General features: G+C 43.0%; 1 protein-coding gene and 1 long non-coding RNA gene across 6 annotated transcripts in view; one reads left to right on the forward strand and one right to left on the reverse strand.

The window, feature by feature from the left end:
- LOC310885361 overlaps positions 1 to 14451 on the forward strand; it is a 51627-nt gene that overhangs the window by 26460 nt on the left and 10716 nt on the right. Inside the window, exon 2 of one of the 2 annotated variants that reach the window (XR_014574741.1) lies at positions 4300 to 4415. This is a non-coding gene — a long non-coding RNA (uncharacterized lncRNA). Of the gene's footprint in view, positions 1 to 3412; positions 4416 to 14451 lie in introns of those variants that run through there. The other variant, XR_014574742.1, reaches the window with a different exon arrangement.
- SIK2 (salt inducible kinase 2) overlaps positions 1 to 14451 on the reverse strand; it is a 49822-nt gene that overhangs the window by 11674 nt on the left and 23697 nt on the right. For all 4 annotated transcript variants that reach the window (XM_083808550.1, XM_083808549.1, XM_083808551.1 and 1 more), the window contains 4 exons: positions 7668 to 7792; positions 5456 to 5579; positions 3184 to 3404; positions 1561 to 1713 (listed from right to left, as the gene is read on the reverse strand). In XM_083808550.1, the coding sequence (XP_083664676.1) occupies positions 1561 to 1713; positions 3184 to 3404; positions 5456 to 5579; positions 7668 to 7792 (623 nt within the window). The remainder of the gene's footprint in view (positions 1 to 1560; positions 1714 to 3183; positions 3405 to 5455; positions 5580 to 7667; positions 7793 to 14451) is intronic.

Here is a 14451-nt window from a genome sequence, read left to right on the forward strand (position 1 = left end):
ACAGCATGCAAAGTCACAATTAGACAATACTCATCCCATCAAAAACCAGATGTTTTTCCCACAGAAAACCCGGTCTTAGTACAATAAAGACCCAGTTTCTGGACCTTTTCTCTTACTCCTTGCTCCTCATTCCCATTCACCTGCTTTTAATACCTCTTATAATTATTATTTTTTTTTGTCCTGTCTCTTTGTAGCATTAGAACTACTCTCTAAGAAAATAGCTGGTTTTAATCTCTGTCAGCCGGATTATTCCTGGACTTAGGTTTTCACAGTTGAAGTGGTTTGGCTTCCATTTCAGCAGAATACAAAACCAAATAATGCCTTGCTGCCTTAAGCAAAAAAGGAGCAGCATGGTTGTGATTTCTCCTGGAAGCGGAATCCGGGCCCTTGTTCCATGCGGCAGCAATACCGTACCTAAGAGGCTGTGAACTTGGGAGAATATTTACTTGAGCCCACGATAATCTGAGTCATCTTAGGCCAAGTCTTTTGAAGAGGTCAAGTCTTTCATGTTTCCAGTGAGGCATTAAAAGGAATCAAAAGCTGTACAACGTCTGTGTATCTTAATGAAACAAAAGAACGCAAAAAAAATCTGAGAATTATTGGAATAAGACACAATAAACTGTACGTGACCTTTCTTTCTGATGGAAATTACTAGGGAAGAAGCCGACTGAATAGCCGTAGAGCCTGTGCTGAATCAGTCAGTATAATTAGAGAGGATGCTAAGTGGACAGCCTGCTGCAATGGATGGGCTGGCACCAGATGTAAGGAGCACCCAGAATTGCTCTTGATAAAACACACATGACATCCTTAAGACCTGAATCAATTAGTCGTCCCGATGGCTCCGTGGTCGATGCACACGGAGGTTTTGCAGCCATGCTGTGAGATCTCCTGCAAAATCGGGCTCTTGCTGGGTAGCAGGAGTAAAAAGTGGTGCAAGTTTTGGCAGAAATGACATTATTTAGGGACGTATCTATGAATCTTGAGTGACTCAGAGTCTCACAGCAGCGATACTCGTATTTCCTACGTGGATATCACAGTGATTTGGCATCTTAACCTGATAGATTGATCCTAATATTTTCTCTTGGGTACCTCTTTCCTATTCTTTGCCATGCTTCATTTCAAGGGAGATAGAAAGTGTATCTAGAAAACAGCAGGGGAGAAAATGATTTTATTTTCAACAGGTCCCTTTAGGGTACCTATGTTTAATAACACTGAGTTGAGCCTGCATGCTTTTAGCCCAATGCTAGCAGAGCTCTCCATAAATTCAACGTCTTGTTTGTCGATCACATTAAAGATACTCCAAGTGTTGCGCAGTCTCCAGAACCTGTATTTCTCTAACACTTTAACCACTGACTTCCCAGCAAAAGTTTTGAAATTCTCAAAAACTGAAGTTCTGACAGGAGCCAAATGTAAAAAAACTTTCCAAAACGATGCTGCAAGTCTACATCCTATAGAAATCAGAAAATAGCAGTGACTTCTAAGTGAATGTAGAAACAATTTCAAGAGAAAATAATGTCTTGCACAGCCTTAAGCCCACCTCTGCTCAGAAAGAGACCTCACCTTGGCTACGGTCTGCTCAGCAATGGTGCTTGGGCGGCGCTGGCGAGCATCAAGTCTCTGCTCCACAGGGAAGCTACTTCGATGGGATTTGAGTCTCTCCACTAACAAGTAATAGATAGCAGCAAAGTGGTTGTAGCTCTTGTTCTGCAGAGACTGGAAAAGAAAAGCACAAGAGTTGGTGTGCAGCCAAATGTGTGTTATCTTTTCTGTTCTGTGAGAACAGGAATAAGACAGAGTTGTCAACTAGGAAAAAAAAAAAAAGGGATATTTAAGAGGTGGTGGGGTAGGCAAACATTGTTCTGAATTGAGAAAATTCAACCCAGAGCAACAGGCAACAAAAAGCATCAGCCTTGGTTCAACGGCCCCTGTAAGTCACCAGAGCTTGTAGTTCACATTCAGGTGCTGTTCTGAGCCCTCAGAATTTGAACCTGGAGAAGAGACTGATCTCTGGGACCTCCTGAATATACTTGGCCTTTCCAAATCACTCGAAGCAGCAGGGAACTGAGCCTCTGCAAAGCAGAGAAAGCAGCGTCTGCTGGCAGGAAGTGCTCAAACGTAACCTCCACGCTGGTTAAAAATATCAGCCAGTCCAGAGGAAATGATTGTGTTGACTCCACGGGGAGTCTTTCAGCATTTACAGTTGGTAAGCAGCATGATTTGGGATTGGAGGAGACATTTAACTGCTCAGTACTTTTATGCCCCTTTTTGAATTTCATTTCCCAACCTCTTAGAAGCTCAAAATGAATTTCATTTCATCTCTGATTTTCCCTCCTCTCTCTCCCTTTGACAAGTAACGGTTTATCCATCCCTACCCAGGAAATCTGGGTGGAAATGGAGTGGAACCCAATGTGGCTCCTTATTCCTACTCTTCTGCTTAAGATCCAACTTGGCTAACAAACAAATCTCTACAAATAACCAACTGTAAACCGCAGCAAGTGTCACCACCCTAACAGAAAGTCCTACAAGGCTACCATTTTGTACATAGTGCACGCTGTATTTCCATGCATCCCCTTGCCTAATGCAATTGCAACATCAAATTTTTTTTAAATGCATGCTTGTTTAGATGGAAGTCAATGGCTCATGTGCTAAAAGAACAGTACGGAGCCCTGGGATGTGGAAGCAGAACGCATTATTCTCTCCCATGGGTTCTACTTTGGATTCCTGACACAGAGGAGGATCTTGCCTCCCACAGTGCTGCCCTTTCAGCAGACTTGCTTTCCTCTGATGGGCAAAGAAAGCCTTGGACTGGACTAGCTGTCTGTGGCCAGCCACAATGAGGTACACAGGTGAAATTGGGGGGCCATCACACAGCTGGTTTGCCTGCATAACACAGACACCTTGCCCTGCCAGGGCTGATCTTTAGGAAATTTTCTAGAGGGGTGACTCTCCCTCACCAGCCTGCTGGCACAAACCAAGACATCAGCGGGACAGGAAGGAAGCAGCACAGCATTGTAAAATGCTTCCTTTTCTAGGGTCCGACCTAGTAAAACATACCACCAGTTTTGATTTTTCTAAGTGTTGAAATGAAGAATGTTGCGAGGAGCTGAGGTGATAGGTTCGAGCCATCGAGACAGAGCAGGAGCCCTCCCACCAGGGAGGGATAACCCTTGGAGTGTGTTTTACCTCGATGGTTTTCTGCTGGTCTATCCCCAGGCTGTGCATGAGCCGCAGAACCTGCTCGTTGTACTCTCCGATGGAGGGCTCGTTCTCCTGGCCTGGTGGGTAAAGAACGGGTCTCTGGGCAGGAACCTCTACGAGCATCCACTTGTGCTCCTTAATCTGAGCAATCGTCAGCCGTTTGGATGGGTCTAGGACCAGCATTCGCCTGATGAGATGCTCGCACTCTGTTGGGAAGAACACCACGTTACCCACCTGCCTGCAGAGCTTCACCTGACACCCACCAGACAGGGCACAACAGGAAGCTGCCGAGCCTCTGTGCTAAAAACATTTCCTGGAGGCTAAAACCATCTTTCAAAACAAGATTAAAAGTCACACCTAAAATGACAAAAACTCAACTACTTTAAATCCCCGCAGGGCTTCAAGAAATGTGCAGATATAGACCTTAGGAGCATGGTTAGGTGGTAGACTCAACAGTTCTAGGTTAAAGGGTGGACTAGATATCTTAGGAGTCTTTCCCAACCTGAAGGATCCAATGATTACACCTACACAGCCCCTGCACAAGGGTAATGGTAATATTTAATACCTCTTTGAAGCCACTCGTGCTTTTCTAAGTACAGTGCCACCATTAACTGATAAAGCTTCAAAACTCCTCCATGAATTGTGTGTGTGGACTAATTCGCATTCTCCCCTAGCAGTCTGAAATAGCTTGTCCAGGCTTATGGGGGAAGGGATTGGCAAAGCTGCACTTCAAATCTGGATTATTATTATTTTTTATTTTATTTTAATTTTGTTTTAAATTTCCACACCAGTAGTCACAAAAACAAAGGTAAAAGTAACACCTCTGTGGCTCTGAATAGCAGACGGTGACTACGACAGCAGGTTTATCTGTTTTAATTCTAGGAACAAAGCACAATGAGTGCTTTAGGTGGCTGAATAATTCTGAATATACCAGGCCATCGCTACTTTCTGACTACTACACATTGGACAGGGTTAAAAACATCACTTCAGTGCAGTTGCCATGAGTCAGGCCATTCAGGTAGTTATGACAAATAGTTGAGAGAGAGATTTCTGGCTATTTATTCCTGTTGACCTCTTTCGGTTTCAATGTTTTGCTACCAGGCACACCCTTCCCCACTCCCTGCAGCGCCGTGTGAGCAGCAAGGGGAGCAGCAAAGCTGGAAGTGAAAGAGCAGATCTGCGCTGCAGGCACAGCGAGGACAGCAACTTGCACCGAGGTACCTGGATCGAGCTCGCGTACTTATGTCAGCAAAGTCACAGACACAAACACAGCTCAGCACAGGCTGCAAAATGTGCCAGGAAGCTGAAGGCTTGCTGTGGTGCCATAATTGCACTGCTAAAAGCAACCAAGTGCTGAGCTAACTAGCTCAGCTATAGCTACCCTGTAGTGGCTATTTTGAGACGCAGCCAGGAAGAAAAAGGGGAGGAACAGAATGTTTTGCACCACAGAACCCTGAACAACAGGCCTGAAAACTTATTTTTAATTCCCTTAAAAACAAAAAAAAATCATGGAAAGGAGTATACTGAAAGGGGGATTTGATTCAGGAAAGCTGTTGTGAAGTACTCAGGTTTTAGACCCTTTAACATAGGGAAGCTGAAGGACATCGTCAAGCCCTGTGCAAAAATGGCCCCGTTTGTTCTTGTCTGAACAGGCACGAGGGAGAGTGAAACCCAGCAGACGAGGCAATTAAGCAAGGCAGAGATCTGATAGTCTCTTTGTCACGTGTGGGAGTGCCAGATACACGACTCTGAGAGCCTGGCATATGAATTGGTTGCGCACTTCTTTGCTTCTGTTTAGCAGACATTCAAAAATCAGGAGACACCCAATGCACAACTTCGGCAGGGCAGCCACGCTGCTCCCACTGGATTTTCTATATGAATTAAAATGTTAGTGGCCTTGCAGAATGAAATTGAATTGCTACACAAACGTGCCTCTCCCCCTGTACCCCTGTATTTCTGGTCATTGTAGGATGAGAGGTCCTTCACCTTCCATTTTAGATCTCTCCTTGCCCTTGGGCAAGCTACACTGCGGTCTCTAGGAAAGACGGGCTGGTTTCCGTACCTAGCAGCAGCAGCCTGATTGCAAATGTATACAACTCATCTAGGCTTATTTGTGTTTCTTAGCAAAATGAAAAATAGTCTGCCATACTGTAATCTGGTGGGCAGGTGCACCACCCTTCACTGTATTGCAACAGAGATTATTCTAGAATTTATTCAAGGTTTACTATAGTAAGAGTAGGAGAGGACAAATTGTTACCTTCTGACATAAAATAAGGTATCCTGAACCTTCCTTCCAGAACTCGTTGCCTCAGGATGGGGAGTGTTGGCCCATCAAAAGGTAATGCTCCACAGACCAAAACATAAAGAACTACACCCATGCTCTGTAAAAAAAGAGAATATTCATTTCATTTTTCAAGCTACCTGCAAGGTTGTTGAGCTTGGTTAGCTAAATCCTGTCACAGAGAAAAATTAAATTATGTTCTGCAGAAACAGGAAATTTATACAAAAAGGAGTTATATTTCTGTAGATCCCTAGACATTAGGAACTGTCAGCTAACCCCAGATGGCTAGGCTGGCAGTACCTCGTGCTGATAAGCAGGTAAGGTGAAATGTTAAGTGTTAGAGACTGGCTCTAGCAGGATGCTCGACGCATGTGACTGAGGGGTACCTGCAAAGTGAGCCCCCACTTCAGGTGACAATTCGAGACCATTAATCTGAACGTTGTTCAAACAAAAGCAAACCTCAAGCAGCCACTCAAAATCAGAAATTGTAACCTTTCACGTTTACCAGCTTGCAAAACGTGGGTAAGAGGCACGCTGGTAACTTCACCAACAGTCAGCTTCAGGGGAACACCACCTAATGACTCTGCCTTGCTGCCTACGGTGCTGAGCACGAGGGATTATGCAAAATGAGCAAAAGGAGACAATCTGGGCAATAGCTCTCATCCAACTGCCAGACTCATTTTTTAAAGTATGCAAGTTAATTGGCACTGCAAGTGGAAATAGTCTTGCAGTATAGGCCAAAAAAAATACAGCGCCACACTAGATGAAATAACCACAGCAGATGAAATAACCACACCAAGCCCTCATGCCATCAGCTGGCACAGAGAGCCACAGCACTGGATTTCTCCAGGGGAAAAAAACAAGTATTTAATATTCACCTTAAAACCTTTTAAGTACACAGAGATTTTAAAATCAAATATGTATTTTAAAAAGTCATTTCCTTCCTTACCCCGACAAAATTTGAACTGGGGATAGCTGCATTCCTCCTGCCAGCTTAGCACTTGCAGCAGACCTATTCTGCGACTGGATGTCGCAAAAGAAATACGGAGTCCTTATCTCAGAAGATAAGTGAAGAAGATAATGGGTGTTATCTTACCCATAAGTGCATGTGTGCTTCTCTTTGTAGCACTTTTATTCCGTTCATGATTTAGGATCTAAAGTATTTAAAGAAATATTTACCAAAGTTTGGAGATTCGCTTTTGCCATTCAAACAGGGCCTGTGCTGCTTAAAAGAATAATGGAGCTGAGGTCTGCTGTAGGTTTATGTGCCAGTTACTACAGGTTTATATATATATATATATATATGTGTGTGTGTGTGTGTGTGTGTGTGAGATATACAATAGATGCATACACACATATGCCCATAAAAACACAGTGTTTATTTGTTGACTAGAATAACTTAAATTAGGTTAGCAGCTGAAAGGTGACTTATCGTGCACTGTCCTGTTGTGTACCAGGCTCTGACGAAAATGTCAGCGCGCGTGTTGTGAAATGTATAATGTTATCGCTGCAAACCTAATGCCAGATCAGAGACTGCCAACTTGCACTGTCTCTGCTTGTTTCAGAATATGAATCTGTCACTGTAAGTACCAGAATACTGAAATAAAAAAAAAAAGGAATGTAAAGCAAACTGACAATGCATGAAGGGTACAGAGAACCTCTTCAGTTCATTTCAGTCCCTCTTCCATTGCACAAGAATGTGGTTGCTCTCTCTGTCCTCTTCCATAGAGTAGTACGCATGAACACACAGAGATTCAAAACCATGCAGCTGCTTGCACTACAAATGTTTGTGGCACAACTGTGGCTGAGGAAAGCAGTCATCATCTCTACCGTGTTTCAGTTGCTCAGAGTCAAGAACTTACAAGCCTTACAGGTTCAATTCAAACTTAATACAGAAGATCCTAAATGCACCGGAACAGTGAAGTGCATGCATTCAGTCCAGGCAGCTTTTGGAGGAGGTATAGTTTTTCCTCTGGTGTGCTTACGTAGACCTACAACGTACATTTAATAGCCACATGGATGGGTAACTTCAATTTAATTTAGTGTTAAGAAGCATTTTATGACAGTCAAGAAATGAAGCCAAAGAAGAACAGCTTGTCTGCAGCTTAAGAAAACTCAAGGTAAAACTTTGTTCCAACCTTCCCAAAGTTGACTTGAATCCATATTAAAAAAAAAAGAATAACGATACCCAGATATCCAGCTGGGGTCCCTCGTATTGCTGTCCTTCAAAGACTTCTGGGGCTGCGTATGGTGGGCTTCCACACCATGTTGTCAGAGGCTCGCCACTCTTATAGAAATTTCCAAATCCAAAATCTGTTGAGAAATTAAGGGGAAAGTCATTCCAAACTCCAGTTGCACAACAAACCGAATAATTATATGCATGGGCTGGGCCTGGAAACTCACCGCCATTCATGAAAGGCTCTATCACAAATCTATTTATGATTACTCCCACTGAAAGCATTTATTAGGATGCTGAATGTCCTATACAGCTATTTTCACGACAACTGCATGATTATTACAATACTCTGCAAAACTTCACAACCTGCAGGAACTTTGAGTAAACTTCTACCAGTTTGCTAAATCCCAGTTTAGAAACAGCTATCACTAAAATTCAACGAGCTGACAATCACGCATACATATGAGCTTATTTACTTGCCAAGAGATATCTGAGATTCAGTACTGCATCTGAGACTTCTTGAGTTTTCTTTAGGTACTCTCTAGCCTTGAACAAACAACAAATAATGACAACAAAAGCATCAATCCTGGAGAAGGGAGGAGGGTACTCTGCCAAAAGCAACAAGCATGGGAAAACACGCAGCCTTCTGCTAGGGAGGAAGCTCTGCTCCTGGGATTGTCTGCAGCCCCTTCATTCTCCAAGTGAAACTTACCATTTTACAACTGAGCTGTTCTTTTAAAGGGCTTTTTATGGCTTAAGATGGAACCAGACTTTGGGACTTCGGTATTAGTCACAATGGGTAATAATCCAATAATGAAAAGTGAAATGACAGCCACTACTAAACAGAGAGGTGAATTCAGAAACAAGTCTGATGCAAATTTTTCAGCTTCACTGCATGTTTCTTTTTACTAGAACAAAACAGCAACAACAACAACAGTATTGAGGAAACTTGCTTAGTGACTTATCTAAAGCTGATTTTTTTCAAACTGCAGGATTCCAGGTGGGTATTACCGTTCCCTGGTGGCCAATCTGTAGCTCTCTTGCCATTCACTTCACCTTTATTGGGGTCTTAGAGATCTTCACAGCCCAGACCTTCCAGTTCCTCTTATTTCCTGCTATCCCTCTCTCGCTCCCTTTGCTTGGTTCAGACATCATTTGCTTTGGCATTCTTTATTCTGTTTCCTAATAGTCCCTCGCAGATCCCTTGCAGATACCCATTCTGAACATGCTCCTTCAGTAACACTACTCAGAATTAACATACATGGCTCCACTTATTCATCTGTCTTTTGTAATAAAAGCCACCGAAGCACTATGTTAGGGTAGACCTGTTCATGCCACGAACCAAAATCCTGGCTCCGCTCAAGGCTAGCAGTTTTCTCGTGGATTTCAGGGAAGCCAGCACCTCTCCCTGTTGCTCCCAGCAGCACTGCTGAGTCTCTGTTCCACTTGTGCTGCGGGCCACTACATGTGACAACAAACTCTGTTAATACTAAAACAAAGGAAACAGATCTGATAACAAGGACAAATACTCTTTGGATTTAAGACTTTCAGGCAAACCTGCTTCAATTCAAGTCAGCTTCAAGTCAGCTTCAAGTCAGCTGCATCTCCAAGGGAAATAGAGAACGGAGCATCAGCGTGTGACATGCAAAGACCACCAAGCACCGTGACACTGCTGCTGTTCAGCACTGGTTTGCTCCTGGGTGAAGGAGCTTTAGCTGTTCTGCTACTTTTTGCATGCTGGAGCGAAGCAGGCAGTAGGTTACAAGTTGCTTTGTGTTTCTTTTCTGAAGTGATAATGCTTTTACCCTCGGAGCTCCCCAGGCTCCTGCAGAGTAACGCTGGTGTGACTCGAGGAATCCTGTGAAAGTCAGCAGTGCTGATGTACAGCAATCAGGCTGTTGATTTAGGCCTATCAACCCCCGAATACCTCGGAGGTATGTTATTACAATGCTGATCAGCAGATAGCAGCGCTGATAACCGCTGTGGTTACCAGACACCGTAGAGGCGCTGCTGGTCCAACCTCCTTTACTGCCGTTTGCACGGGTTGTGTTACGCAGAGGGAAGGGCCTGGCTCCCGTTTTATGTCCTGAGCTATAAACCATGAGACAGCCCTCGGAATCAAAGCAACACAGAGATATTAAACAGAAAATCTTTCCAGGCTTAGGTAAAGCTAACCTGTAATTGTTGTGGAGGAGCAGTGTGGAAAGGGAATCGCACCCTTCCGTTTAACTTCGCAAAGGTATTTGGTTGCTTTCCTAGCAGAAGGACAAGAGCTCCAGCAGTTCATTTAACAGAAGTCCTGCAGCGTACATCAAAAAGTGAACACAGGCAGAAGACGCAGATTCAGGAACACCAAAACTGAAGAGGCTTTAAGAGCAATTTTTCTGCCTGTCGAGATTTTCCTTAGCGTGTAGCACGGTATAGGCTCCCTTTCCAACTGCATCCATGGGCAAGACATACCACCTACTGCCAGAGCACCTACACACGAGCTGCAGGAATGTTTTTGCCCTTTGAGACTTTTGCTCTCTGGCAAATTTGGTTACAGCCAAGCAACAGGTTCAAAAGTTATCTGAGTCCCATACAAAACAGCATGATCTCACAGGCCTTTTGGCTGTTGTCATTAATTCTTCTAACTGTGAGTTCAGTAATTATTTCAGCAAGACATCTACATGGCTTGGGAAGAGATCCCAAGTCTTTTTGTACCACAGGTAAATTCTTCTGACAAAGACTTCCCCTTTAATGCCTTCCTCACCTCTGCTTCCTTACCGCATCGCACTGCGAGTCTCCATTGTGTTGAAAAGAACCATTAATCTAAGTAGGATATTTTTAGTTGTCTCTAATGAAATGCACTAATTAGGAAGAATAGAGGAATTACGGAGAGCCAAGACTATGCAACCAACCAGCTCTCAGGATGGAAATCTCTCCAGTGGGTATCACACACCGTAAGGTGATAGGAACAGTCACTATTGCATTTAACAGTTATATTCCTGGGGGCATCCAGAATACAAACCAGCCTTCTCTACACACCTTGTGCTGGTGATCCATTTGATTTAGGTAAGCAGCTGGTAACTGTAGATCAGCCACAGTTACACACACATAATTCACGTCTTTCTGTCCTCATTATGCTCCTCCTCTTTCTAAAGCTCCCTTGTAGTAATCCTGAACGAACAGCTCCACACAGCAATGCACATCTAACCTCACCGACACCGCTTCTCAGTGTTGTTCTTCCATAGTAAATGCATCTTCAAAAACATTCTGCAACATGTGATCATAACATCATCAGATAGCCTTGTCAGCCTCCATTTGAGACTAGAACTGTAAGTCTGATCCGACATCAGACCTGCTCAAGTGGTCCTAGGGACAAATAAGGAGCCGCAGTCCAAAGCTTTAGTTTGGAAGAAACAAATCATGAGAATCTGCTGGAAGGAAGATGATAATTAGAGTCTTCAGACCTAAGCAAACTGCTTGGATAAAGGGACTCTGGGGCATGCATAACTTTGAAACTGTTAGATTTAATGATGTATCTTACCCTGTTTGACTTAGTATCATCTCCTTGGTCAGCAGAGCAGCATTTGGTGGATTGATTATTTTAAAAGTCTAAATAAAAATTTGATGGCTTTCTATAAGACAAACTCTAGTTCAAATACAAATGATTGAGCTTGCTGGCCGCAGTGATTGATTCAATTCCATCAATTGAATCAATTGATTCAATCAGATCCACAGTCACACCAGCTCCTTAGGGATTTAGGATTTGTGTAGCTGCGTGCTGACTGCTAATGACCATCATTTTTGTGATGATGTGGGACACTCCCATCCCTCACCCATTTTTGCACTACTAACAATCAGACTGGACATTTAAAAGACAAATATTTAAGCTTCATATTCCCATTTAACCCAATGTTAAATTAAAATTAACCCTAAATTTAACCTTAACATAAAATAGTGTTCCAGGTAATTAACATTTGTTACAAGAGACCATCTTATGTTCCTGCAAAGATCTGTTCCAGGTGAAACTCTCAAGAGAGTACAATCTCCAGCGTCAGTCCAAGGTCACTGTACTGGCTCAAAGCCGGAAAATCAGATACCCGGCGTCACAGCAGTGAACTTTTAGGACCTGGCCATCATCAGAGAGCCCCAGTGCCTATCCGTGAGAAGGCTCCGATGCCAGAAGCCGTCTGAAGGTCAGACCACTCGGGAGATCCATAACAGCGTCATGCTCTGCAAGCACGCCGAAGGCCCCACAGTTGCATGAACCCTTACGCAATGGCACCCTGGCGTGCCACCATGATCCAGAGGTGCAAACGGCCAAGGTCAGCTCAGACTCCAAATCCACACAGGAACCACTAAAAGTAATGTTCATGCCATCCTTCCTTTTATTTTCTCCTCCAGTTCTGAAACAACTGCAACTTAAGTCGCAGTAACAGAGGGAGCAACAACAGAATCTCCTAAAACAAATAAAATCCCCCAATTGCGTGTCACCTGCCTTCTTCTTATCGCAGCCAGACTTTTGTTTATTCTCTTCGAGGAGACTTTTCTTCATACATCATTGGCTTGGCAACCTTGACAATACAACGGGAGAAATGAAGCAATTTCTTCTCTCAGAAGCGTTTTGCCATCTGTGTAGGTGTCATTAGATCTGATCTCTCCCTTATCTCGAGTTTGTCAGGTTTTCAACATCCTCTAAGCACTGCAGATAAATATCAATCTTTATCTCTGAACTGCAGCTCCTACTCAGGTGCCACCCTCCTCAGTCTCTGTACCAGCTTCACAAGTAGGTGTACGTGTATTTGTAAACACAGCTACAGGAAGCGTGACCTGCCTGGAAATACACGAGATTTCAGCTCCTAAGAAAGGGAAACTTTTTGCCTATCCAGACTGGATTTAACGTTAGGTTTCTGGTAAATGTGAACACGTGGAAGCCACTTCAGGAAGAAAAATAAACAAATCTCAACAGCAAAAGACAGAACAAAGTCTCTAAGTATGACTGGTCAGTATTAGAGGAGCTGCAGGTTTATGTTATAACTGGGATTTTTGCTTTTTGCCGTTATCTTTACATGCTTAATTTCGTAACACGATAGTTTTCTTTACAATTACCGTAAGTAGCTCAAGAACAAGGACGTCTTACAACTTACTGGCACTGTCCTTGCAAGGCTGCAACCTTCTGCTCCCTTCCTGAGCAACAAATCACAGAATTTAATGCCATAAAGACAGCGCTTGTCTAGTGCAACAGCAACAGTCTGCTTCCATCTGATGGTCTTGTGATGGCAGAGATGATTAAGTTTTATTAGCCAAAGCCACGAATGAAAGGTCTATAAATTGATACTAGAAGAAGGCAAGGGTGCGCTCTATACAGGCTCCAATAAAACAATACTGGCTGCTGGGGTTCAGGGAAACGAGTACAAGGGCAGCAGGCTGCAAAAAGTGGCCAGCTTTGTGTGCTCTCCCCGTCGCTGCCAGATGGATCTGAGCCAGTAGGGAATTTCCTCACGAGTCTGTGCACCTTGCCTAGAAGTGTACGTCTTACAACCTGGCAAACGGTTCCTTTACGCTGTCTTTGATCTGCGGCTCTGTAACTTCAATTTCTTCCCTTTTTTCAAGGGCAAAGAACACTAGTATCCTTCAGTTTGAAATTTTTGCTGAAGAAATAGCATGCATCAACAATTAAAAGTACAGTAAAAGCCAGGTACCTATTAATTTGTGCTGTAAGTTTTCACGTGACATAAAACTTAAAAACACAGTGATGCATATTTCAGCAATTTGCTCTTATCTTTAGAAATCCAATTACATTCTATTGTTAGACAAAATAATTACCTGTGCAGGGAGATCAGCATTATTTGCTAGGGTACATAAATTATTACGGTTACCTCCTTTTGTTTCCATCATACTTTCCACACTTGTTTCTTCCAATTATGTTAAACCATTTTTTTAGGACCTCAAGAATTAATAGGATCCATTAAAGCCATTTCAAAGAAGAAGTTAAAGGTTTAGATAGGATACTGGATGCTCGATCCATTGGGCTTCCTCAGTGTTTAATTACTGCACTGTCAGTGTGGTTGTCCCACTTTTTGAAGTGTTAGAGTGGCCAGGATTCAATTAAGCACAAAACAATCATTAGCCTCTCTTTCTCTCCCCCCTACCTTGTTTCTGCTTTGCAATTGCTGATCTACCACAGTCGTTCTGGATCAAAGGTAATCGTTTTTAACCTAAGAACAGTGTTACGGTTTCTCATTCCAGAGAAATGAATTTTAAGAACGTTACTGTCATTTAAAGGAAAATATGCCAGCCCTCCACAAAACATATGCCAGCCACGGAAATCTAAAAGGACTGAAATTGGACTTGTTACCAGAGGACTGAGATTATATAATGCAGTGATCTTTATCTTCTTAACATTTGCCTGAGTCTGCACGTTAAAAAAATACAATCATTTACGGCATTGTGTTCAGCTGAATAAACTCCGTGTTTGTGCAATCTGCAAACACTGCCTCTCAACATTTGGGGCATTTTGTTTCTCAATCTCATTACCCTCTTTAGAATAATCTTGAATTTAGAAGGTATAATTTTTTGCACATACATCATTCCAATGGAATCTGTTTTCCCGTTAAAAATGGAAACAGAGTAAGATTTCAGACCAGTTTGCAATTTGAGAAACAGAAGCTCCCTGCCAGAGCCACTGCAACTTCTGCTGTGCATCTAGCAATATGAGGTGGTCTTTAATTTGTACCTCTAAAAATCCTTCAGAAGGGATTCTAGCTTCCGAGCTCTAATTAATCCACTCTTCTAAAATTGCCAGAAGGAT

This window comes from Anser anser (assembly GCF_964211835.1).
Source record: "Anser anser genome assembly, chromosome: 22".
NCBI classification, from domain to species: Eukaryota; Metazoa; Chordata; class Aves; order Anseriformes; family Anatidae; genus Anser; species Anser anser.